At 43.2% G+C, this 26859-nt stretch overlaps 1 protein-coding gene across 1 annotated transcript in view; it reads right to left on the bottom strand.

Moving 5' to 3' along the window:
* Positions 1 to 1977: 1977 nt before the first annotated feature.
* Positions 1978 to 26859, bottom strand: part of FOXO1 (forkhead box O1) — a 96734-nt gene continuing 71852 nt past the window's right edge. Inside the window, exons 2-3 of the mRNA XM_059378275.1 lie at positions 5766 to 7120; positions 1978 to 5311 (exon numbers count right to left, since the gene is read on the bottom strand). Of these exons, the coding sequence (XP_059234258.1) occupies positions 5783 to 7120 (1338 nt within the window). The 3' untranslated portion in view covers positions 1978 to 5311; positions 5766 to 5782. The remainder of the gene's footprint in view (positions 5312 to 5765; positions 7121 to 26859) is intronic.

A 26859-nucleotide genomic window follows, 5' to 3' on the forward strand; every position in this document is an offset into this window, starting at 1 on the left:
CACCACCAAACATTATCTTCCTTTCCATTCCACAGAAATATCATTTTCCAGCTTAAGGAAATGGAAAAACATCCTAGATTCCATGTATGTCATTTATCACAGTGTAAACTTTTTAGAAAGATTTTATTTGGGGGCTCCTGGATGGCTTAGTCAGGTAAGCAGCTGGCAGCCTATGGCTAAGGTCATGATCCCAGGGTCCTGGGATCAAGCCCCAAGTCGGGGAGCCTGCTTTCTCCCATTCCCTCTGCCTGCCACTCTGCTTACTTGTGCTATGTCAAATAAAATCTAAATAAATAAACAAAAATAAAGATTTTATTTAGAGAGAAAGAGAGCAGGGAGAAGAGTAGACGGGAAGGGTGAAGGAGGGGGAAAAGACTCTCCAGCAGACTCTGCCCTGAGTGTAGAGCCTGACCCCACGACCCTGAGATAATGACCTGAGCCGAAACCAAGAATCAGATGCTTCACTGACTGAGCGATCCAGGTTCCTCCATCAGTGTTTTACACCAAAATAATACAAGAGCAAATTGGAGTAAGGCACCTGGCATGACCACACCCTCATTGTGGAGGTCATGGCCCTACCGGGCTACAGGCTCACAGCATAATGGCACTAAAAGATCAAAGCTCAATGCGCATGCAATGCGTCTACTTCGGAGACTGCCACTTAGTGCGATACAGGTCTCGATACAGGTCTCAGGGCCGTCCTCCGCCTACCCAACCACTCCAACCAGCATGCCTTTAATGAGCCCATCACTGTTGGGGGCCAACTCAAATACCAGACAAGAGCTGACGCAGAGCCCTTCAGGGCGGCAGGTCCACTGGTCAGGAAACAATCCTAGGTACGCTTCCTGGTTCTACCGTCAGCAGTCTGCTCGCAGAGGGAACGGGCTACGGCCCAAGAAGTTTCTCCTTTCACCTTAAGCACCAAGCTCCAGCCCTGGGCTGTCAGGAAATCTTCCTGCTGCCCTGCATCCTCTCATTAAGTGATTTTAGAACTTGGGAACTGGTCTCCATAAATGACACAAGAGGCAGTATTCTGTGTATACGCACGGAGGGTTATGAGAGGAGCCTGCCGGCTTGTGTTCTGTCGGTATGGGCACTTCTCTGCATTTGGGCTAAATCAGTTTTCAAAGTGATCTGTGTGTGATCCCCAGAGTCTGGGAGTAAATGCTTTTTATCTGTTCTACATTCCGACCTTTCCGGCTATCACGTGTTTTGAAGGGTTCTATTTGCTAGAAGCAAGGAAAACCAACCAACCAAACCTGAAAGCTGGACTGACCTTCTGGTGCTAAAACATTATATACATTAGAATAACCTATCTCCTTGTTGCTACTCTAACTCATTCATTCACTTGCCTTGTAAATGAGTCAGGAGCAAGGAGATAGCGCTTTGTCCTGGTTTCAAAATTGTAACCGTATTAATCTAGCTCATTCCTCAGGCATTTTCTGAATAAAACAATCATATAAACCTCCAGTCTGTGGCCACTTCAAGGACACAATCCTCCGCCTTCAGCAAGGGGTGCGAAGTAGGGACAGGAGCCACATGTGGCCCCAGAAAGCCACTGCCCCCTCCACACCAGCTAACGTCTGCTCGGTGCCCTCCCAGCCAGGACCCTTCTAACTTGCCCTTTTACCTTTAGCACGCTCTGTTTCGACACGAGATTTAATATGCCTAGGAATTACTATACAAAATGTAGTTTCAGACATTCCAAAGACAAAGTACTCCAGGGCCACTGATTATCAAGAATTTTTACTTGTTTGACTCTTGGGGCTTCAACTCTTAGGGGGACGATTTCCTGCTGGCATCCCCTCACCCCACCCCCCACACCAAGGAAATACCAGATTTGAAGACACCATGGCACTGGGGCTCACAAGGTTTAACTCAAGCAAAAAAACAAAAAACAAAAACAAACAAAAAAAACAACAAAAACCCACTAATAACAGAGCTTATTCTGCACAATTAGTAAAGAAAGACACCAAACAATTTAAACATAATTTATGTACATTTATGGCTTTATACAATAATAGCAAAGATTGTTCTTGTGTCTGTAAGTACATCAGCATCATCAGGCACTTCTCAGAGAGTCTCGGAACAGGAACATGGAATCCGCACTGTTACTGAACTCGAGTAGTGAAATGCGGGAGGGCGTGGCCGCATCCTGACGGACTCCTCTGGCCACCTGGCCACCATGCCAGGCTGTGCGCACCGCCCTAGAGGAGGAGGCCAAGAGTAATGCAAGGCTGTTTTGTTTGCATAAACCACATAGCATTTTTTAATGAATGATTACTCCCAAACCAAAACCACAAGAGAAACTTCTCATTTAGAAGTCAGTTATAAATTAAGCACTCTTAAGAGCTGAATGTGAGAATTTCAAGTAAGTCTGGGGGAGGGAGAGGGGTGTTGGTGACATATACCCAGCAGTTGTTGAACAAGTCCAAATTGTATAACTTTTGGAAACTTTTTTTTCTTTCCCATTTTAAGTGTCCTTCTCCTCTTCTTGGTACGTTCCATTGATTTACTGCCCACTGGGATACAACATTTGCTAATTAATTTAGACTGTCAGTTTGTTGAAGCAGAATTTTGCAAGTAATGCATCTATTACCTAAATATATTCCATACGTCTATATTACGGAAACAATACTTTATATTTAAAATATCAGAATAGCTCTATAATACAATATGCTTTTAATAACAGTACAAACCAGAGGAAATAAATCAAACAAGGCTGCATAGGTGATATCATTTGCACATTTCACAAAGCAATCATGTACAATAACTGATATACTAATTACTCCAGAAAGTCAGTATTCGTACAGAAAAAGAATTACCAGAGGTCACATGATGTATGTTTTCAAAATAGACAAGGTGCCTTTCACTGGACTTCACTGTACCCCAGAGAGATACCCAAGACTTATGTCAGAATCTCGACACAAAGAAAGAATTGGAAGGAAGGAAAAAAAGATATTTACATAGACTCAGGAGGAAGAAACATCTTTTTAAAAGCTACTCTAGGATGTAAGATTTTAAGAGTGATTTCAGCTGTAGTTGCCTCTTTAATGAACAAATGGGGGATTCTAAGGCTCGTTGTATGAGGGCACAAGAGGAGGAGAGAAGGTGGACACAGAAACAGGATTGGGAACCCAAGGACTCTGGCACCAACGAGTTCTATCACATATGCAGAAGGCACTGCTTAGAGGAACGATGGTTTCCAAAACCAGACATATTTTGGAGTGGCCAACGGTGAAGATGGCTGGAGAGGAGGTTATTCAATGAATTTTCAAAATAGCAGAAGTCACAGTGGGAAGCTTACAATAGAGCTGGCCTCGTATAGGAAATCTTTCAGGAACAATTGTGTTCTTGTTAAACATGTAGGAAAAACCAAGCCAACAGATCCGAAATTCACATGCAAGACAAAGCAAGTGAGATCCAGGCGAAGTACACAGAAAGAGATCAGAGCCCTCTCAAAAATGCAAGAGGAACACTTTTGTACACCTGCTCCTTTTATTGTGCTGATTAAGGGCATTCCACATGACTTGAAAATACTGATGGGATGCAAAGCCAATTATCCTGGTCTGTCAGTTATAGGTAAACTGCAAAATATTAAAACATAATGACAAAAAATTATAGCTGAGGTTGCTAAAGGCTAAAGAAATTCCCCAATTTTTAACTTACACTAAGAGCTTTGCAAATAAATTCAAGAACAACTTACAGCTGGTTTGTCGGGTTTTCCAATTAACTGCCCCAATTTTTTTTAACAAGCTCTAGTCCCTTTGGTAGCCATCTGCACTCAGGGACACTGATGTGTTCTCCACATTAGTAAAGTCCTATTTTAAATTTTCCTCCTTCTACCTAAATTTCCACAGTGCGCTACGTAATCTGCAGGACAGAAGGGAGGGAAGGATAAAAGTGTGTGAGTTTTAACATAATCCTTAAGAGGCAGAGCTACAAAACCAACCTCCACCTACACCAAAATAAAAGCACAGAAGGATGAGGGGAAACATTTGCTGAAGCTCAGTGCAGAAAAGTTAGGTTGACCCCAACTCCCGGTTCTGAGAGAGGAGCATGAGCACGGTTTTAGACGCAAGACTCCCTTTCTGAGCCACAGACATCATCACGAGGCCCCTCGGGAGCAACTGAAGGAATACATCTATCAGAGTTCACGGGAAAACAGGAGCAGATGGGAGTTTTTTCAAATACATACATTTAAAAAAAGTATTAAGTTCTCCTAGACATGAAACGCAAAATGTCTGTAACTATACATCACTCTCCTGCCAAAACAGAGCCCGAAACGTTGAGTATGCAAGTACTAATTACAATGATTTTAAGATTAGTCAGAAACACCGTGTAGCATCCCAAAGTGTACAAACCAGTTAAACATGTATAAAATTAGTACTAATCCAGTTAGAAATACAAAATGAAAATTATGGATGCTGCCTCAAATATCTGGGATTCCACAAATTTACAAGCAGACTATGTAACAAAGTAGACTCTAGTTTTAAGAAAACATTACAGTTCGATATCTATTCCAAAATGATCTCAAGTCCCAACGATAACATCAAAAATCATTTATCTGGAAATTAGAACCATTTAAATGTTTGTACAAATTTGCAAATAACAAAATAACAAACAAAAAAAAATAGAAAAGACCTGTACAAGGCTGGCATTTAATCTACCCCCCCGCCCCAAAATGTGTTTGACAAGTCCATGAATTCAGCAGACTGATAACAGGCTATCGGTTCTCATGTGAATTGTGTGGCTGTGTGAACAGGCCCAAAGCTATTCCACGGAGGCCCAGGATGGAGAGCTTGGTTCTCTGTGGTTCATCTGTTCAGCGGAACACAGGTAGTACAAATGAAAGTCTAACTTATCAAAGACATGAGACCATCACAGTATTACAAAAAGAGTATAAACTTTCCTTGGACCAAATGGATATATTAAAAAACAAAAACAAAAACAAAACAAACAAAAAACACACAAATACAATTCTGTAGCTACTGCTTATGTACAAAACTTGAAAGCACACCAGGATTCAAACGTCTTTTCTGCAGTTATATGGTGTAGTGAGTTTGGCACTTCATTGTAATGAAATTTCCAATGGCACAGTCCTTATCTACAGCAGCACAGAACCTGCAAACATCGGGCAGACATCCTGTACAGGAAAAGTGTCTTCGCTGCCAAGTCTGACGAAAGGAAAAAAGAAACTTTTTTTTTTTTTTTTTTAAATCAAGAAATGAAAAGGAGGGGTGAAGGACATCTTTGGACTGCTTCTCTCAGTTCCTGCTGTCAGACACTCTGAAGTACTTTTAAGTGTAGCCTAGAAAAAACACACAATGAAAATACAGCCAAATTAAAATCAATTCAATTTAACATATTAGAGTGACAGACATGCTTGGGGGTGAAGCTAGAGCTTTCTCAACAGCTCCAACATCATTTGGGGGGGGCATTCAACTTAAGAAAAAAAACTGCAGTAGTTGATTTGCATCAAACATATTCACTTATGGAAGAGCTACTAAAAAGATGCAGCCATCTAACTGTCAGAAGAAAATCTTTAAAGCAGTCAAGGGAAGCTTCCTTATGCTTTAAAAAAAAAAATAAAAATTTTGAGCTGTAAAAAGGGCAGAGAGCGCAGGCTAAAAGATGCCTCTCTGCAAGGAATAGCCAGCTGACATCAGAGGAGGCCCAACTGTGGAAGATACATGGCAAGTTACTGTGTTCCTCTCTTTCAAGCTCTGGCTTCAGAAGGTCTTTTGATAGTGGGGTGATCTTACCTGTTCATAACTCACTCTTAGCCTGACACCCAGCTATGTGTCGTCGTCTTGACGCTGTGTGGGAAGCTTTGGTTGGGCAACACATTGTCAAAGTTAAAATCCAAAGTATCTCCATCCATGAGGTCGTTCCGAATGATGGACTCCATGTCACAGTCCAGGCGCTCAATAAACATGCCGTCCAAGTCACTGGGGAGCTTCTCCTGGTGGAGAATGCCCATCCTGCCATAGCCATTGCAGCTGCTCATAGAGGAGTAGGCCCCCAGGGTGTTCATCTGCATGGGGTGGGACAGAGGCACTGGTAAAGCTGTCTTCACTGGGGCCAAACGGTTCATACCCGAGGTGTGGGGCATGGTGTTGACCGCGTGGGGCAAGGCACGCCCATTAACTGCAGATGTTGGCTGGCTATGTCCAGGGTGAGTGTGGGAGCTGGGGTTCATCATTTTGTTGTGAGAGGCCTGGCTGCCATAGGTTGACATGACCGAATTAGGGCCCATCAACACATTCTGACCAAGGACCCGGCTGTTGGGTTGGGCGACCCCAGGATCAACTGCTGTCATAATGTCATTATGAGGAGGAGAGTCAGAAGTAAGCAACTCCTTCAAGAGTCCCGGCGCACAGTTATACTGATTCATACCTCCATAGCTCGATTTGTTGTCCTGAAGTGTTTGCATAGGCATTTGGGGCAAAGGGCTCATGCTGGACTGGCCGTATGTGTATTTTTGGTAGTTTGGGCTGGGTGAATTCAGACTGGTGTTTGGCGGTGCGAATGAGTAGCATGGTGTCTGCTGCATCATGGTGCCAGGTGAAGACTGGGTGGAAACAGTTAATGGCGTTGGTGATGAGAGAAGGTTGAGATTATCCAAAAGATTTTCCATATTTTCAGGATTGCTTATCTCAGACAGACTTGGTAGAGTAGACGCCATCTTTGCAGCAGATGGCGGGTACACCATAGAATGCACATCCCCATCTCCAAGATCATCCTGTTCGGTCATAATGGGAGAAAGTCTCCCACTAATAGTACTAGCATTTGAGCTAGTTCGAGGGCGAAATGTACTCCAGTTATCAAAGTCATCGTTGCTGTGAGAGCCGGGGCTTGCGGGCCACTTAGAAAACTGAGATCCTGGGCTGTCCCCAGCACCCTCCTGGCCAGACTGGAGGGATGCTTTCTTCTTAGCAGCCCGCCCCCGGCTCTTAGCAAATTTACTGTTGTTGTCCATGGAAGCAGCTCTTCTCCGGGGGGATTTTCCACTCTTGCCTCCCTCTGGATTGAGCATCCACCAAGAACTTTTTCCAGTTCCTTCATTCTGCACACGAATGAACTTGCTGTGTAGGGACAGATTATGGCGAATTGAATTCTGTAAAGCAAAACATTACGTTAGAAACACAATACTTCTCCAGTTGGAATACCTACTATTCAGTATAGGTAGACAAGTAAAAAAAAAATTTTAAGTGTGTGGTACAGATTTCAATCCATACAATCATATGGGTTCTGAACTTCACTATGAAAGAGCTCAAACCAGTACAAGAGAAACAGTATCTTATCTTAAAAACAGCATGTGCATCTTACTGTAATGAGGGGACAAAATTAAATAAGCACTATTATAGGCATCTTTTATATAGCTGTATTTTATAAGGCAATTACACGAACTGGTTTTAAAGCCACTTAAGTTTCTGCTTGGCTACAATGCTATGCAAACAGCACTCCGTAACTAAGTGCTATCAAAAACCCTTCCCGTTCTACCGTCCCTAAAACTACTGCCAGTTCTCTTCAGACTGCACATATGCCATTTACACAAGTGAGAAGTTTTATATTACTGAGCCCACATGATTATGGAAAAGAAAGAAGTGAAGCAGGGTATATTCTTAGTTAAGAATTAAAAGCCTAAAAACTAGTTAGACCTAAATTCCTTTCTATTTTTCAAATCCATTAGGCAAATACAGGTGAACATAAGATAAACAGGATTGTATTTCTTATTTTAGAAAGTTGAACTGCCAAAAAGGGGGAGAATTTAAATGCCAGTGTTGTTCACCACCCCCCTCCTCCCCAAAACAACCAGTAGTACATGCCAACTACATGAACGTCAGTCACTGCATCAGAGGTCAAGCTCTGTCCAAAAAGATCCCCTGGGTCAGGAAGAAGCAGCGTCGGCAGTACAAAGTGCCATGCTTTAGCCGCTAAGTACAGGGGCTCCATGGTTAAATCGTGCCACGGGTATGCCTAACACAATTAGTAAAGAAAATCAACTTGACTTTAGGAGACTGCTTGGCCCCTAGATGTCTTAGGCTTCCTTAGCTATAAAACAGAGATAAATAATAAACCCACTTAGGGTTTATGCGAGAGATTGAATGACAAGAGTTTATAAAATGTCCGATGGTGTTTGGCACATAGTAAGCAGTTCCCAAGAAGTAGGTACCAGATCCCAACTTTGGGGGCTCAAGGATATTGCCAATCTGAACCCTGCTCCCCTCTTCCAATTCACTGGGAGTGTGGGTTGGAGCTTAGCGGTAAGGCAAGCATACACCCCCACAACTCCAAACATACAGGAGGCCAGAGACCGTTTCAAGCTTGGGCAAAAGCAGCAAAGCCAGGCTGCAAACAATGAAGACCCAATCTGATTCCTCTAATGGATGGGTGGTGAGACTGCCAGCACCTGGGGAGCTCCTGGGACATACGGAAAAGAAACAATGGGTTCCAAAGGAAGGATTCCAAGGGTCTCCTGTCCCTTTTCTTGTAGCTTTTTGTTCCCCATATGGAACAGGGCACACAGCAGACCCTTCCTAGCTGCTCATTCAGCAGCCTCTGTTATCAGGGCCCTGAGTCCAGGTCCAGGAGGATTCTGGGGGTCCTAGACACCTGGGAGCAGAACCTGGTGCATGACTTCCAAGGCTTCCCTGGCACCCTCTGCCAACCGGGAACAAGGCTTAGCAGACGGAGCCCCCTGGACCTCTTCTGGCCTCTCTCCCTGACCACAAGAAGGCTCTGGCTGGATCGTGGTCAGCTGGGGATGCAGCCACAATGTCCACATCCTTCTGCCACCCATGTGGGATGTAGATGCTTGAGTACCCATCGCTGTGCCGGAAAGCCTTTGCACAGCAGGATGAGGCAAGGCTTCAACAAAAATGATGAATTCAAGTTCTTTCTTATTAAAAAGAAACTGGAAACAGAAAAGAAAAAATAAATCTCCCTTTCTTCTTTTTTTTTTTTAAAGATTTTATTTATTTATTTGACAGAGAGAGATCACAAGTAGATGGAGAGGCAGGCAGAGAGAGAGAGAGAGGGAAGCAGGCTCCCTGCTGAGCAGAGAGCCCGATGTGGGACTCGATCCCAGGACCCTGAGACCATGACCTGAGCCGAAGGCAGCGGCTTTAACCCACTGAGCCACTAGGTGCCCATAAATCTCCCTTTCTAAAAAGAGATGCGAAGTTTGAGTAGAGTAAGGCCAGACAGCCAGGGCTGAGATATCCCTATTTCAAAATGCCCTCTGACCCTCTGTACTACATTCCACCCAAGAATTGCAACAGAGCAGCGACATGACAAGCCCTTCTGCCAGTGCATACCGTCAGTGTGGGGCAGACACGGGGCTTCTGGGCTGGACGCTGCCGGGGTAGGTGTGCAAGTGGGTGGCAGCCAGTCTCTTTTGTTCTCTAAACTTTCCCCTTCCTTCCCATCTCCTGACCTATCCCCAACTCCAGTCAAGCTCTGAGGAAGACTTTAAGTACATAAGAACCCCTAAAAGGACTACATTTCTACAATGGTCTATTTTATTCCCAAAGAGTCTCCAAACCCTGCAGAGGTATCTTAAACACACACACCTATGTATGCTCCAAGAGCCACAGCCCCATCTCCGGGGCCCACTAACACGACCAGCACACCAAGTTCTAAATCCGTCCTGAAGGAAGCAGGGCTGGGGATTGGGGTTGGGGGGGGGGGGGGGGGACCTGGAAGGGAGCCAAGCGCTCCGCCCCTGTGACATGTTCTATAGAGTGGAAGTCTGGACGTTTGCACAATATTCCATCATGACTATCTTGTTCTTGGAACACAACAGACACACAGATAAGCCACACGAAATCTCTGGAGGAGAGGAAGCTTGACTCCTGTCCTTGTCACATTTAGTTAATGATAAAGGGGGAAGATCCTCCCAGATAACGGCTTCCTGGCTGTCTGCACTGCCTGAGAGGGTGGTGCAGCTCTCCAACACACGATAATTACATCAGGTCATTGGGACTGCAATTAGGGGACATTTTTAACAAGACTGCAGAATGCGTAATGATGAAATCTTTAAAAAGTTTAGAAAGCATTCAACTAACTCAGGTGGCACATACACTAACTCACTACTAAGACTCTAACCTACTTCCCCCCGCCAAAAAGGGGGTCCACAGCAATCCCTTACTTATCAAAACATCACGCTCCATATTTTTCTAAGAGGACATTTCAGGTCGCTCTTTGAGTAACAGAGCTGTCTTCTAACTTTGCCAACAATTAGAAAAATTTTTTTTCCAAACAGGAAAAGGTTTGCTGTGCAGGGCTTGTTACAAAAATTCCTGTTTTTCATACAGTCAGCGGGGCTCTGGTGGAGGGGGCAGGGGCAGCCAGTAGGTAAAGCTTGTAAAAATGTGTGCTGCTATTAACGGTATTATGTCTGCAGATCCCTGTGGGACACAGCCATGGCTGTGGGAACCATAGTGCTCCTGTGAACCATGCAGCACAGCCACACATGACTGCTGGTGCTTGGAGCTACTCAGCTCTTGATGAACAAAACAGTACCCGAGGAACGAGGCAAGCTGTGGAAACAGAAAACTCGGGCACTGCAAGCCACTTACCCAAATCCTGAGTTTTTAACATGACGCCATTCAGGTTTTTTCCCCCCACAAAAAGACACATCAGCAAATTTCCTCTCCACCAGCTGTATTTCCCTGCAGCCTGGGCTTTTTACTAATGCTGAGCTGGATTTCCTCTGCACATACCCTCTCCGCAGCCTGCTCCCCAGAATGTGCCCCCAAACAAGGCAGCATGTTCTTCTTGGGAAGTCCCACCTGAGACCTGAGGAACCCAGTGGGTCATGTTGGGGGCAGGAGCAGCTGCACAAGGTATGTGTTCACTGTTTGGCCTGCTTCTAACACCCAGGTGCTCGATTTCATGAGCTCTATGGATTCCAAGCTGCTTAAAGGCCAAGGGCTGAAGGACAGTTTTATTTCCTAAACTGAAAGCTCCTAGAAGATGCTCCGTGCGTGTGCGCGCACAAATACACACGCTTTGCACACAAGACAAACTCAACGCATGTCTGTTGACAGTTGTCCCAAACTCATCACAGGGAAGACGTAATGTCTTACATGTCTTTACCCATCTGTGCATGCACCGATTCATGGCAAATAACATTTGTTGGGACCTATGTTGTGCTAGGTGCAAGGAAGGGCAAGAGAAGGCATTGGGCAGAGTCTGCCCTCTAGGTGTTTTATGATCTGTGATCTACCTGGGGCAAGAACAAGTCCACCTGAACAGCCACTTGGGACAAAAAATGATGCACAGGGGGGTGCCTGGGTGGCTCAGTGGTTTAAGCCTCTGCCTTCGGCTCAGGTCATGATCTCAGGGTCCTGGGATTCATCGGGCTCTCTACTCAGCAGGGAGCCTGCTACTCACCCCCCACTGCCTGCCTCTCTGTCTACTTGTGCTCACTCTCTCTTTTTTCTGTCAAATAAATAAAATCTTAAAAAAAAAAAAAAGTCCTCATCTGATCCCACACGGAAGATCATTATAAAGCAGATATTACTGAACCCGTTTTAGAAAATGAACTGTCCGGGCGCCTGGGTGGCTCAGTGGGTTAAGCCGCTGCCTTCGGCTCAGGTCATGATCTCGGGGTCCTGGGATCGAGTCCCACATCGGGCTCTCTGCTCAGCGGGGAGCCTGCTTCCCTCTATCTCTCTCTCTGCCTGCTTCTCCGTCTGCTTGTGATCTCTCTCCGTCAAATAAATAAATAAAATCTTTAAAAAAAAAAAAAAAGAAAATGAACTGTCCAACCAGGATTCAGACCAAGGTTTCATGAGTCTGCATGTAGCAGTGCTGCCAGCTAGAAAACCCACCTCCCTGGCTCCTCCATCAGTAAGAAGAAGCAAAAGAACATACCTAAGACTAAGGTTATATGAATGCATCTTGAGGGAGTGGAAATAATTCTGCTTACAAAGACTAGTTTCCAAAACTAATTTTCTGCCTCACTGGATAATAAATTTACAAACTATGATTTGCTTTAATTCTAATGGGTTACACTTTATGGCAGAAAAGCATAGCAGCTAAGTGTGAACTTCAGGTACCAGCAGCACCCTGGGGAAAGCGTGTGTAAAGAGGCTGTGGGGACCCAAAGGAAAATGGAAAGGCCCCAGGGGCCCCTGCAGCCCAGAACTGCCCATCAACCCTGCCACAGGGTGGGTGTGAGCGACAGTCACCAAGTCAAACAAAAAGAACTTCGAACTGAGACACTGGAACACATGACTAAATGAACTTGTTGTTCTAGAAATTCTAGAAATTCTTTCAAAATGCTAGACAAACCAGATTTTTCCAAAAGCATTTTATCTAATTTCTGTGAACTCTGCCATTGCATGTAATTGTTCTGTAGACTCCCAGCACAGACTTGCCTCCCTCCTCCTGCTTCCTCTCTTTTACACCATCTCTTCCTGCACTTCTACGAGTGAAAACAAACTAAGGAGAAAGTCGGAATAATCTGTATTCAACAGAGTTCCCATTAGAGTTGCTAATAAAACAACTTTGTAAAATAATCCATTTTGCCTGCAAACAGAGGGAAAACACGTGACCATTTGCCAACTGTTCTTTTTACAAGTGACGTCAATAGACACGCTATCAATAGCCAGCATATAGATTCGACTTTGAAAAGTGTTGTAATAAAAGATTTGCTGTGAATAGCTAATCTACATGCTCACACATTAGGCTCCAGCAGCATTCAGCTCTTCTTCCAAAAGGCTGATATCACTGCCCAGGAACCTATCCTTCTTGTCTGGACACCAATGCTCCCATAAGCCACTCTCCCCCGGGGTCTGCACTGAGGAGGACTCAGGTGTCTCCAGTGAGCCCAGGGCTGTGAAGAAAGGACTCACAGCCTCATAGTATTTGCAAACTAGAAGGCACTGGGAAGATCATCCGGCCTAACATCCCCATTTCACATTAGGGAAAAGAGAGTTCGGAAAGATTAAAATGCAGATGAAAAATTTATGAATGTTCATTTACAAAAAGCAGAAGCACATGGGGCTTTACTCCGAGAAGAAATGTAGAACAAGTATGAAGAACGTGCACCGTCCTTCCCCTAGCCAAGCCAATTCTTAGCTATAGATTCTCAAATGGCTACAGATACAAATTTAGCTCTAAACAGCTTTCTCTGACTCAAATCATTCCAAAGAAGGAAAATATGACTACATTAGAGAAGCTCCAGCAAAAAAAAAGCATGTGGGAGATTATGCTCTCATGTAAAACACCACCAAAAAGACAAATGTAAGAACTCATGGGTACCCTTAGAAGTTTCACGTTTGCGGGGAAGCACACAGAGAGGCAGAACCCAGGGTCAGGCTGACTACCAGCCCACCCTGAGTGAGTGCCTTGATCTCACTAAGCTTCAGTCTCAGTCTTGCCATTTGTGAAACAGTGATTACACAGGATTGTCACACAGGATGCTTAGGGACTGAACAGCAGCATGTGTATAGAAAGCACTTAGTGCACCCCTGGACACAAAGCTGAGGAAATAAAGGTTGGCTATTTTGTGATAGGAAGCAAAGGGATATATAAACAGGAATTTTAAAGCTATCGTGAATGGCTACAACTTGATTAAAAACCATTCATCACAAACTTCCTGTTTAACAGGCTGCCAGCCTTCCTCAGACTTGTTTCCATGTCCTCACAACTGAACTATAATCCTTCTCTTACAGAAAAATTGTTTTCGCCCCTTAAGATTTTAAATGCAAAAATGTGATTCTTTAACTAGTCTGTTCTGTTGGCTTTTTGGATAACCTATGTCAGAACACATGTGTGCCCATGGGGTTGTTCAAGGAGACAGACCAGCTGATTGATGACAGATTATATTCAGGAGGGCAATTATTAGAACAGTGCTCTTTCTCGTTTCTTCTCACAGAGGTCACTCACCACCATTTACTTTGCTGAGAAGAAACCCTATAACAGCCCTTCAGAGGTGGGGGATTTCACAAACACACTGCAGAACAAAATATCTGTAAAAAGGTAAGCTACACGTGAATGGGACCACAGTATTAGTAAACAATGAGGGAAGACAGGCACTCCCAGCCTTGAAGGAAGGACAAGAAGAAACCTTGCAATGCAGAAAACAGATGACCATCTGAGGATGTAAGACGATGCTTGCCTGATCTTTGACAAGCTCTCATATTAGTCAAAAGCCTAAATATTTCAGAATAACATGCCAGCCAATAACCTCAATGGTTTAGGATTTAAGAACAAATCTTCAGGGATAGAACAGAAAATTTACTTAATGATAACAAAACTCTCATAAGCTTTGATTTTTCAGAAGGTCATGATCAAAAAGAAGCAAGTGCTTCCCCTTGCTGTGTCCTACAGCAAAACCCTGTATCAAAGAAAGTTACTGTCTTAGGAAGAAAGGGTAAAGCCCTTAATTTTCAGAACATGAAAGGAAAGTCTTTCCTGTACCATTTAACGTCCATGTCTTACATACCATAAGAAACTAGGAACCCCAAAATACAAAACTCCAAAAAATCCAGGTAAGATTGAAACCTTAGCTATAGCTATAGCTATAGATACAAGCATCTTTTCTCATGTTCCAGATCATGGAGTGTTTATCTTAATCACTCTCCTTCTAGGACTTCCATAAATGTTGCTAATGTGGACCCCTGTTTTAAGTCTAGAAAACAGAAATTACCTCAGGCTGTCATACACTTAGGCCAGATCACCACAAAATCCAACAAGGCCACTCTCAAGTGAGTGTCATCAATCCTGGCTAATTAGGTCCCAGTGGTGGACAGAGAGAGACTAAATTTCATTTAGCTAGAATTCTCTTAAACGTGTGTGTGTGTGTGTGTGTGTGTGTGTGTGTGTGTCTTTAAGGGATCTATAGGCTAACTAAGGATTTCAACATAGAACTTGTTTCTCTCAGGATTAATTTTGTTTCTGTGCAGCGTGTAGGCATACCTGGCAAACCTCTAACCCACCTCCTTCCTCAGGGAGACATACAGACCAGGCTTTGGCAAGCGAGAGCTTCAACTCGCCACCCTGCCCATTTAGGTGACCTAAAGGAGCCCATCCTTTCTCAAACTTTTCTATTTTCAAGATTGGTCTCTGAGCGCAGTGTGGAGCTCAACCAGGGGCTCAGTCTAATGACCCTGAGATTATGACCTGAGCAGAAATCTAGAGTCAGATGCTTAACTGACTGAGCCATCCAGGTGCTCCTGAAACTCCAATTTAATTGTTCTGCTCAGAATACGGACTTCTTGCTGCTGCTGCCTATGAATGCCTCAGACACATAAGGCCGCACCACAGCATAATGTTAAGAGGAAATTCATTTGTTGCTGAAGTGATCCTGCTGTTTCCTAATTAAACTTTTTGTCCACTTTGTAGGCTATACCATTTTTCGCATCCTCAATGGCTCTACAAATGCTCTGCTTTGCAATGCAATTAACTACCTCTGTATTTGGCTACCAGAGTAAGGTAAAATAAAAACAAAGAACAGTTTGAAGTGGCGGGAGGGGGGAGGGGGGGGCTGGGTTACCAGGTGGTGGGTATTATAGAGGGCACAGATTGCATGGAATACTGGGTGTGGTAAAAAAAAAAATAATGAATACTGTTTTTCTGAAAATAAATACATTAATTTAATTTTTTTTTAAAAAAGAACAATTTAGAAGTTATTTTCTTCTGATGAGTAACACAGATTAGGCATAAAATGAAAACAGCACAGTTTGATCAATTTTCAAGTTTTCTAAAGTTATTAAAGGACCAAAGTGAACATTAAAATATATGGTTGAGGTTAGTGATGAGTCCATCCAATTTGTTCATGTTAGGTGAAATGTTTATTCTGGTTATGTGCCCCAACTCTTGGCAAGAGCTGGTGAAAAACTTTATGAACTGAATATAAATTCAAAGGCAAGAACATCAAAACTTTGATGGATTAAAATCTCTAGAATAGGGGCACCTGGGTGTTTCAGCCAGTTAAGCGTCTGCCTTCAGCTCAGATCATGATCTCAGGGTCCTGGGATCGAGCCCCACATCGGGCTCCCTGCTCGGTGGGAAGCCCACTTCTCCCTCTTCCTGCTGCTCCCCCTGCTTCTGCTCTGTCAAATAAATAATTAAAATCTTCAAAATAAAATCAAATCTCTAGGACAACAACCCATCCATAGAATATATGATCTAGAATTATTTTTTACCCTAAATATGTTCACTGCCTGGAAAATCTAGGGGAAAATGAATCCACTGAATGCATAATCTATCTACCCAAGAACTGCTACTCTTAGTGCACAGAATTTAGAAATATGAAGTCAAAGTGTCTTTTTTCTATTTTGGAACTCAAATATCACAAATCCAGATTACAAAAAAAAAATGGAAAGAAACTGCAAAAATAATATTCTGAATTATATACTATCTACAAAATAGTTTCCTTAGTTATACAGATCTTGAAAATAGCTTGCTTGCCCAATACTCTGGCTAAGGGGCCTAAAGCAACAATGAGTTATGAATGTTAAGCATACATTATTTTTTGTTTGGGGCCACCTCCCAAAAACTCTTGTCCCAAATCAAATAGCTAAAAAAAAAAAAAAAAGTCACTGGCTGACTTAACACCAAAACCTAACATAACAGCAAAACCATTTGGGCCCTTCTGCTTCATGATAAAATAAAATCTCCCCTGCCATGGGAGCCTGGGCCCAAGCCAGGGCTGTTTCCAAGCATCCTGTAGATACCCAGATCCAATTCAGCAAGCAGACCACATGCTGCATAACAGCCCTACTCTCCACACCTTCTTTCCAACCAAATGAGGCTCCTTCAGCACCACCAGCAGTCCAAAAGAACCCCAAATGTTTCAGAAATGCAGCCTTCATTGTTACCTAAAGGCCTCCAAATATAACCTTCAAGGCCTCCCACAATGTGTCCACCCCAAAACCACACCTGCCCACCAGCACAGATCCTCTAACCACCTCTCAAACAGCATTTGTACAGAGGGCTCTCCGGGCAATACAGTACTGTGCTTACTTGTAGCACTGGCTTTCTTCCCCATCGTAATCCCCCATGCTATGAGCAGCAGTTGCCTCACCCCTGCATAGTCATGGACACGCTACCAGAAGTTAAGTGCATTTAAGGTTAGTGGTGCCCACTGGCTCTGGGCACCTGACCTGTCAGGTCTCCGGTCAAGATGAAGGTCAATCCTGGGAGAAGTCCTGGGAGAAAGGACTTGGCCAAGTTCATCCTTGGGTTCAGGGGATGCTGGAAGACCCTAGCCTTCAAGTTGAGTCTGCCCTGGAAACAGATTTAGATGACCTCGGGACATCCCACTATGAATCCTTTGTGTTTCTTAGTTTTTGAGCTCAGCTGCAAGGCTAGGCAGGTCCATATTCCAGAGAGAGGAGAGAAATCCAGGCAAGATAAAAAGGATCCCAAACCACCTGAGGACTCCCACCTGAGCAATCAGCAAACCTTTACATCTGCAAAGTTTTCCTTGCAATTAATTTTTTACTCTAATGCTGCACTTTCAACTCATGTCCTCTTTGGAAACACGAACACTGCAGCTAAGAATTAAAAGTACAAGACTGTGTTTATAAATCGCCAAAGACAAAAACCTCACAGATACCTCTAGTAGTAATAAATAGTGTTTATTATCTTTTAAAATGCACTAACTACCCATAATGCTCATTTGTTGTTTTTAGCTGAAAAAGCAAAGGAAGAATTTTGTACAGTTAGCTCTATCTTAAACACTTAGAGAGAAACCAGCAAAGAGAAATGAATAAATGAACCACTTCCTAGGATGATTCAAACCAATGGTAAGTTAGAACTTCTCACCTGAGCCCAAAGTTGGTGATACACCTTAAACTCCTCTTTGGAACTCATTGCTCCCTGTTCTGGGTCTCAACTCCCTCCAAAAGGGAACTGTGAATAGCAACCATCATGCCTGGAATCTTGCACACAGTACAAATGCTTTGCATCTCTCCCAAGCTACTGTACTTAAGGATACTGAACCACGGCTAGGATCTATACCACAAATTATTTATGTAGTATATTCAGGGATGCCCTTTCCTCCACTTAATCTTTAAGAATTACGTATTTGCCCATAAGAGTCAGTATTAAGGTTCTTCTCACAAGGCAGGTCCTGTAACCGGGGCCAAGTTAGGTCATGGACTCCAAAGGTTGATCTGACATGACAGGTCAGATGGTGCCCCAGGGCCTCGCCACCATATCACCCAAAGGAGCATCGTGATGACTGAGCACATGTTTAGAAACCATGGAGAATATTCAAAATGTAAAAGATACTAACAACTTCCACCGCACAAGAGAATTCTTCTGTAACTTGATATTCCAGAACAGAAGTAATAAGGTTTTCTAAAAGTTGTCACTCCTGTTATCACGGATATTTAACTACAAGCAGTGACATCCATCTAAGAGACAGCTTCAGCATGTCACCTCCTCTCAAAGTCATTCTTCTCTAAACCAATGGCAGTCTCTTTGGTATTAATTTTTTATTACTGAGAAAAGCAATTCAGTCAAATTCTCTTTTTTAAAATGTTTTATTTGTCAGAGAGAGAGAGAGAGAAGAGTGCATGCGGGGGGACGGGGCAGAGGGAAAAGCAGGCCACCCACCAAGCAAGGAGCTTGATGCAGGACCCTGGGATCATGACCTGATCTAAATGCAGATGCTTAACTGCCTGAGCCACCCAGCATCCCAACTGAGTCAAATTCTGAACACCTATTTAAGATTGTAATGGATAGCTTAGAATTGTTACCGAATTGAACAAAGTTTGAAATAATCACTCTTCAGTGCAACCCTAGCCCCAGAAGATAAAGATTTCATCTTAACCATTTTAAAGTCCACAATACATTTCTATTAAAGAATTCATGGAGATAGACACCAATATATTGGATAACCATTTCAGTCCTCAAAGTAGCTATAAATTAAGCCAGAGTATCATATAGTTTTAGAACAAAACCTAATTTTCTAGATTGGGTTATGTGTGTGTTTGCACACAAACACACCTGACTGTTCTAAAAAGACCATAGGATGAATGAGGGTTGGAATAGAACATGCTCAGTCAATCCCAGCCCACTGTCAGGGGAGGAGGGGCACTGTGTACCAAGAAGGAAGGATCTCACAGGACCAGATGCCAGTCACTTTTATTTACCTTTGTTTTGAAGTTGGGAAATCCATCCAAAATTAATCAAGAAATTGAGCAAAGCCTAGTTGAAATCAGTCTAATGCAAAGCATTTAAATCTACTGACAATCTTACTAAAATAAGAAATTAATTTTACATTCATATTTCTGTTTGAAACTTGGCCAAACTAAAAAGCAACCAAGCATGAGCTTTCCTGTTTCCTGTATATGTATACGTGTATATATATGTATATGTGTATGTGTATAGTATGTGTATGTGTATGTATATATGGGCGACAGCACAACAGAGGAAGATTCGGACTGCTGAATAAAAAGGGAAAGGGATTCTTAATGTGAGGGCAGAGCATGAATCAAAGTTGACAGAATACTGTGTGGTAGCTAAGAGCCATGTGTTCTAAAACCAGAAACCTGGACTCGAGCCAGTTGCCACCATATACTGCATGTAGACTCCTATGCAAGTGACACACATCTTATAGTATTTATCTTATTGATTCACTATACTGATTGTTCAGTATGTGCAAAGTGCCCAATAAATATAAGCTAAGTAATATTTTTGAGAAAAAGTATCTTAAAGCACTAACAGAACATGTCTATAGAAGTCAGAAGAATGAGTTCAAACACAGAAAGAGGGGAAAATGGTGGGAAATTACTTTTTAAAAAGACTAGGAGCAGGACACGATATGGCTCAGTTGTTAGGCGTCTGCCTTTGGCTCAGGTCACGATCCCAAGGTCCTCCAATGGAGCCCCACATCCAGCTCCCTGCTCAGAAGGAAGCTTGCTTCTCCCTCCCCTGCTTCTGTTCCTTCTCTCACTGTGTCTCTCTGTCAAATAAGTAAGTAAAATCTTTAAAAAAACAAAAACAAAAAACTAGGAGCCAGGAGCTTGCTGTATTGCATCCAACATGTAATAAAGAGCAGACAAAAGATCAGAATGAAGTATGACGTGGAACCTGGAGTAAAGTACCAACCTACCTCCCTACAAGATGGTGGGAGGAAAGAGTCTGTGTCCTGCTTGGAAAGTAGAGGCTTCCTTGTCCAAAAACGTAAATATGTGTGGGTGCCTGTATTTTAATATGCATATACACTTTTCTTGCTAAGCAGAAGCCTCTCAGGGAGGTGCTATTTCGGCACCATTCTTCCCCACCCCAAGAGGTGTCCATGGTTCCACCCGCTAAGAGGACACGGCCACAGCTCTCGTGCAGAGACCCGTGCACAGAGCCAGCATTACAGCTGTCATCCTTGGGACCCAATCTATCGGAAAATGATGAAGTTTTACAATCAAGCAGCTATGTGGCTTTTGTCTCATGACTTGAATACGACTTGGTTGTTCTAGAACTCATGGCATAATCTCTGATTTTTTTCCTAGTCACAGGAGGGCAGGATCTGGGGGGGCAGGAACATTTGTTTTCAAAACAAATTTTAAAACTCTCCCCTCCTGAAGTCCAGTGTGTTTTCATACTTTCATCCATCATTCACAACATTTGGCATTCAAATTCCATTCTCACTTTTTCAAAGATTTATTTTTGTTTCTTGAGGTCATTGTCTGGGCTCAACCATAACATCTTTCAGGTTGTTTTGAACTGCTAAAGGAAATTAAAGGAAATAATGCCCTACAATGTAACCACGAACTGTATGACATAAACATGGATAAAACTACAACAAATTATTCACTAGTTAAGTCAGTATTCTGGTGCGGGTACATGAAATCCAGGGCCCAAAATGGCCCACTACAGCTGACCACAGTGATGGGAGGGTAAGCCCAGATGGCATCTGGCTCCCCAACTGTCCCCCACACAACACTGCCTCCCACCTTCATGGAAGGCACCGCACACACACGCACAAAGGAAAGAGGTCTAAATTTGGGGAACTTATTATTTATTAGCTGATTATCCCATCAGAATTTGATTGTAAAAGCACATGATGGTGGGCATAAACCCTACCACCCTGGGCCAACCCCACAGACTTTTTCTTCTTCCACAACAAAGATGCCCAAGCCTCTACCTGCTTCCTGCCTCCTTTCCTTTCTGTCCCAAAGTAAATTAGTGCCACCCAATTTGCAATCAGGTTGACAAGTCACAACTTCACTAGCAAACAAAGAAACAACAGCAGACAGTGGAAATATTTTATAAAATGTAGGTCACACAGTGTCTTGTGTTCTCTCATCACTTTTCCAGAGGGACAGCTAAAGACCACTTGCTGGGAAGAAGGTCACACCTTAGGTTGTTAACGTTCCCATCTACTTCACAGCGCCTTCTCCCAGTCAGTCCTCCCACTGGATCATTTTACTATCCACACCAAAACAAAACCAAACAAAACACTTGCAATTAATTCAAAGTTTCTATTTTCTGACTTAAAAATACTACTGTACTATAACTTTTGATCTACACTCAATTCCTGGAACAGTTTAGGATGAAAGTGGGTAGATTCTCTGCTATTAGGAAGGAAACAGAAAAGGGGGGAAAAAAAATCAGGGGCACCTAGGTAGCTCAGTGGGTTAATGAGCCTCTGCCTTCAGCTCAGGTCATGATCTCAGGGTCCTGGGATAGAGTCCTGCATTCCCACATTGGGCTCTCTGCTCAGCAGGGAACCTTCTTCCCACACTCTCCACCCCCTACCTCCTCACCTCTCTGCCTACTTGTGATCTCTGTCAAATAAATGAATAAATAAAATTTTTAAAGAAAAAAGTCAAGTATGATATCCAAGATCAGTTCTAAGAAGCTGGACTTGCTTCCTTGGTCTGAGATTTCAATGCAAAATAATCCATCATTCCTTGCTGGTTGGAACAATTCACTTCAAAATAAAGGAGTTTTGTTAGAAGTTCTGCTTCTGCTGAAAGGAAGGAGCAAAGCTGATTAATGAGATGTCTGCAGAATCTGCCACTTGCACCTTTATCATCACCCCCAACATTATAGCCAATCTAGTAAGAGTAACAAGTGCAAAGTTGACTATTAAATATTAAAGAAAGCTGGTGGTAGGTGTGTTGATGCAGTTCGCTTCATACAGGGAATGTGCCTTGTCAAACGTGTGCCAAGATGCAGCAAGCAGCATGCTGTTCTGGTCCAGATTTCTTAAGTCCATCCTTGCCAACAGTGCAGCTGTCAGGTAGGTTACAGTTCATAGATCTTTACCTGACAACCCAGACAACTGGTCCCAGAATGCTGATCCCGTTGATTAAGAACCCTCCTCCATGAAGCTCCTCCAGAACTGCTGACCAGGACGTGATCACAAGGATTCCCCGTGGCCAGCCTCCTACTCCACCCCCAGGGCAGTGTTCACTCCCCACCATCATCCCCAATCACTGCCCATGTAACAGCATCCCCTGGATTTTCCCTCCAGATCCCTGCAGATCAAATTTTCCTCTAACCACTGAGGTCTCCTGGCACACTTCTAAAGTAAGCCCAGGACTGAGAAGCACATTCACAGTACAGTGAAACATCCTGAACATGAGCTCCAAACAACCATGATTCCTCTCAAGGTGAAAAGAGCTCATTGAGGACATACAGTCCGGATGTGTGGTCACAAAAATTCTTCACACTAATACACAAAGCAAAGCAAAAAACACCCTCTAGTATACTTTTTGTTTGGTAGATGCAGTAATACATACCCTGCCCTACACACACACACACACACACACACACACACACACACACCACCCCCACCCCAGTGATTCTTGACAGACTCTGCTGTGAAACCAATGTTTAGTGGCACACACTTTGAAAAATGCTGCCCCAATGGCAAGACGGTGGTGAAAAGGAAGACCTAAGTCTAACTCTGTCTTTGTATGTAGCACTTTGAACACATTTTATATCCTGTGTCTCAGCTTTCTTGTCTACAAAGTGGAAAAAATAATGCTTTTCCTAACTGCCTTTCATAACTATCCATTATGAAAAGGCATAATGGATACCACTGCTTCAAAAAGCATAAACCAAGTACTACGCATTTGTGAGATTTTAGGATTGTGCCCAGGGCAGAAGGGGACACTAATATGAAGCTGGAGAGCTGCCCCCAAACTTCCTACCAAAGAACCAGCTCTCCCAGTTACCCTGGAAAGCCCAGGTGCACTGTGAACCATACCTCTTATTCCTGGAGGAATGAAGGAGACACTGACTGTCCTACCAGGTCAGATTGCTCTGTATGCAGCAGGTCTTCCATAGAACCCTTCCCAAACATCACACAGTTAACAGTCAGCAACAGTGTCTTCAAAATACACAAGGCAGGGGCGCCTGGGTGACTCAGTCGGTTGAGTGTCTGCCTTTGGCTCAAGTCATGGTCAGGTCAGGTCATACCCATGTTGGTATCCCTGCTCAGCAGGGAGTCTGCCTCCCCTCCCCCTGCACATTCTCTCTCTCTCTCTTTTCTCTCTCTCATAATTAAATCTTTAAAAAATACACAAGGCAGAGCTACCAGGGAAGAAGAATGGGCCCACTCTCATTTCATTTCCAAATCTCTTCCATCTCCCTAAATGCTTTTGTGAGAGGAAGAGACAGACAAGATACAGGAAGCAGAAGAGAAAGGAAGAGGAAACATGGGAGAACTGTAGCAGGCTGATTTGCTTGGAAGACAGCTGAATTAAACAAATAGCAAAGAATCCTGAGAGTTCTCCTGGGTCAGGAAAACACTCTTTTGGCTGTGACACCATTCCTCACACTGTAAGAACTCTGATGTGAGCAGAGGGGAACAGAACCTGCACATGGTCTCTCCTACGAGCACAGAGAGTAGTAGAACTAGTATTGAACCAGACTGGGCAAAAATAGTGATTAGAATTGGAAAGTCTGCATACAACATTTGACAAGGAATGCCAATTATGACGTCCCTGAAACCTCTAGTGCATGCTTTATTAGAATCTGTAGCTAATACAAATGGTGCTCTTCATTGCCAGTTACGTAAGATCTGCATTGTCAATTATTTCTTTTACAAGATATTTTAATGAATATAATGATGTTGTCTCTGGATGGGCAAGGTTATGGGGATTTTCACTTTCTAGTTTACCTTTACATGTTATCATTTTTGCCACTGTTAAAAGAAAGAGCCTGTATAACTTTTATAATCGGAATAAAGCTATTTCCTTTGGGGGGTGAAAGTGGAGGCCAAATAAAATACTTGGGCCTATTCTTTCAGGCATTCATTCAAAAAATAAAAATAACATGTTAACACTGATTTCCTATCAAGTGCCAGGACCTGTATCAATGTGATAAACACACACACACACACACACACACACACACACTCTTACATAATCAAATAAAATGAAGTTCACAAACCATATCCTAAGATTTTTGTTTTTCCAGGAAACAATAGTTCTTTCCTTGAGCAGGAAGCGGAAAAAACAATACTGTTACACAAAACTGGTAGGGTACAGTGGTTGAGGAACATGGGCTTGTTATCAGACAAACCTGGATTCTAAACCAGTCTTGGGACTTAGCACATGTGTGACCTTGGCTGAGTCACTTAACCTCTCCATGCTTCAAAGGCCTCATCTGCAAAGTGGGCATTATACTTGCCACTACAACACGGGTTTTTTATAAGGATTAAAATTACATAATCGCACAAAGCACTTGTTAAGAACAAAATGTCAAGCAAATGTCTAGTCTCTGACTACAGGCAAAGGCTACACTTCATCTGACCTCACATTACCTCCCCGAACAAATTCAAAAAGCACCCAGTGCTGATTTGTTCTTTTAGGCAAAACACATCCAGGGTACTGATTCTTAATGTTTATCCAACCATTATTAGCAGTAGCAACAAAAGATGCTGCCATTTCAAGGTGAAAGTCATCCAGGGCACAATCAAGCAAAGTAAGTTCAGCCAGAAGCTCAAACACACATGGCTTCAAAACAGCCTCTCCTGCACCTCGTAGTGCTCCTGCACACAGAGCGAGTGCTTCAGTTAAGGAGACATGGGCCTTCCTGTGCTAAGGCCCAGAGAGCATATTGGAAGAAATAACAAGAATGACAACATTAAATCAAATGCTAGGGCACTTTCTTGGAATACAGAAGAGGATTTAGGCTTTCCACTGAAAAGTGTAGCCGGATTGGTGACCCCTTCCCTTATCTTAGACAAACCCTGAAGAGACACTGCTTGAAGGCAAAAAGGTGAACAAAAATAGAGCACAACAGCCTTCCCACTTGTTGCTGAAATGCATTCCTCCACCTTTGAAAAGATACTCATGACGGCTTGCAGAGGGCTGCCCTCAAAGGAGAGTACAAATTGAGTTTAAATTGGGAAACCAGCTGCTCCTTGATCAGTCATCCTTTTATCAACAACAGAACTTTAATTAGCCCCCATCTGCTTCCTGTTTTATGCCGCAAATCTTAACTTTCACCTGTTTGGACCAAACTGCAGTAACTATACCCACAGTAAATAAAAGCAATTAAATTTTCATACAACATGCAATTAATTCTCATTAAGCTCATACTGGGTTATTCAAAATAGTGCATAATTCAAATCAACTATTTTCCCATAAATAACAATGTTCTATACTAAAAATTCAACAGAAACTCTCTCCCACCCACATCTTCTTGAATTTTTTCCATTAAGAAGGTTTTCAAGCTGTCTGGCTTCAATTTCCTGATTTTACTGTTAAGTATGCGGTCATGTCAGGTCATGTAACAACAATGGATAAATCTTAAAAACATAATGCTGACTTTAAAAAAATCAAGTTGCAGAATGATACCTATGTTAACTGACAACATTTATATCAACGTTATGATAACATTTATGTAAAGGGAGGGGGAGGCAGCAATGGCCATTCCTCTATAGGGTAGATGGACCTCCGTGGATCAGCCCAGCCAGGAGGCAGACTTCCTGAAGTAAAGGGACCCTCCAACGCAAGAAGACTTAGGCAAGATGGCTGACATTTCTTAAAACCTGGCAGGGTCACGTGGGTGCTAATTATGTTAGCCTCTATGCTTTCCTATATGTTTAAAATAGTTCAGGGGTACCTGGGTGGCTCAGGGGGTTAAAGCCTCTGCCTTCGGCTCAGGTCATGATCTCACAGTCCTGGGATCAAGCCCCACATCTGGGCTCTCTGCTCAACAGGGGAGCCTGCTTCCCTTCCTCTCTCTCTGCCTGCCTCTCTGCCTACTTGTAATCTCTGTCTGTCAAATAAATCAATAAAATAGTTCATAGAGTTTTAAAATCAAGACAAATGGAGGATGGCCAGCAGCCAGCAAGCGAAGGAGAGCTGGCCCCTGTACTTTCTTGGCCCCACCACACAGGCACACACCCATCTGACTGCTGGGGTTTGAAAGGCTCCCCAAATGATTCTCATGCCATCCCCAAACTCATCCCTTGAGAAAGGCTGAGTAACAATCCACTCTCAAGGGCAGGGATGCTGCTCACTCATCTCGAAACTGCCAACACTCATCTATCTAGTTGGTACCTGAGATGTAAATATTATCTGAATAAATCAACAGATAAGCAGAAGAGGATTCTTCGTCCTATTATCTAGCTCAATAACCAAGCACATTAATTTTCCTCTCCTGAAGGAGTCTGAACAGAAGAGTAGTTATCACTCCAAACCAATAATCAGAATCTTCTAGAAAGCATGGTGAAAACAGAAACACTTAAACCTCTTGGCTCAGGGGCTGGGATTCAACAGGTAAAGAATGAAACAGGACCAGAAGAGTAGTTATCACTCCAAACCAATAATCAGAATCTTCTAGAAAGCATGGTGAAAACAGAAACACTTAAACCTCTTGGCTCAGGGGCTGGGATTCAACAGGTAAAGAATGAAACAGGACCAG

This window comes from Mustela nigripes, chromosome 15 (genome assembly GCF_022355385.1).
Source record: "Mustela nigripes isolate SB6536 chromosome 15, MUSNIG.SB6536, whole genome shotgun sequence".
Classification (NCBI taxonomy): Eukaryota; Metazoa; Chordata; class Mammalia; order Carnivora; family Mustelidae; genus Mustela; species Mustela nigripes.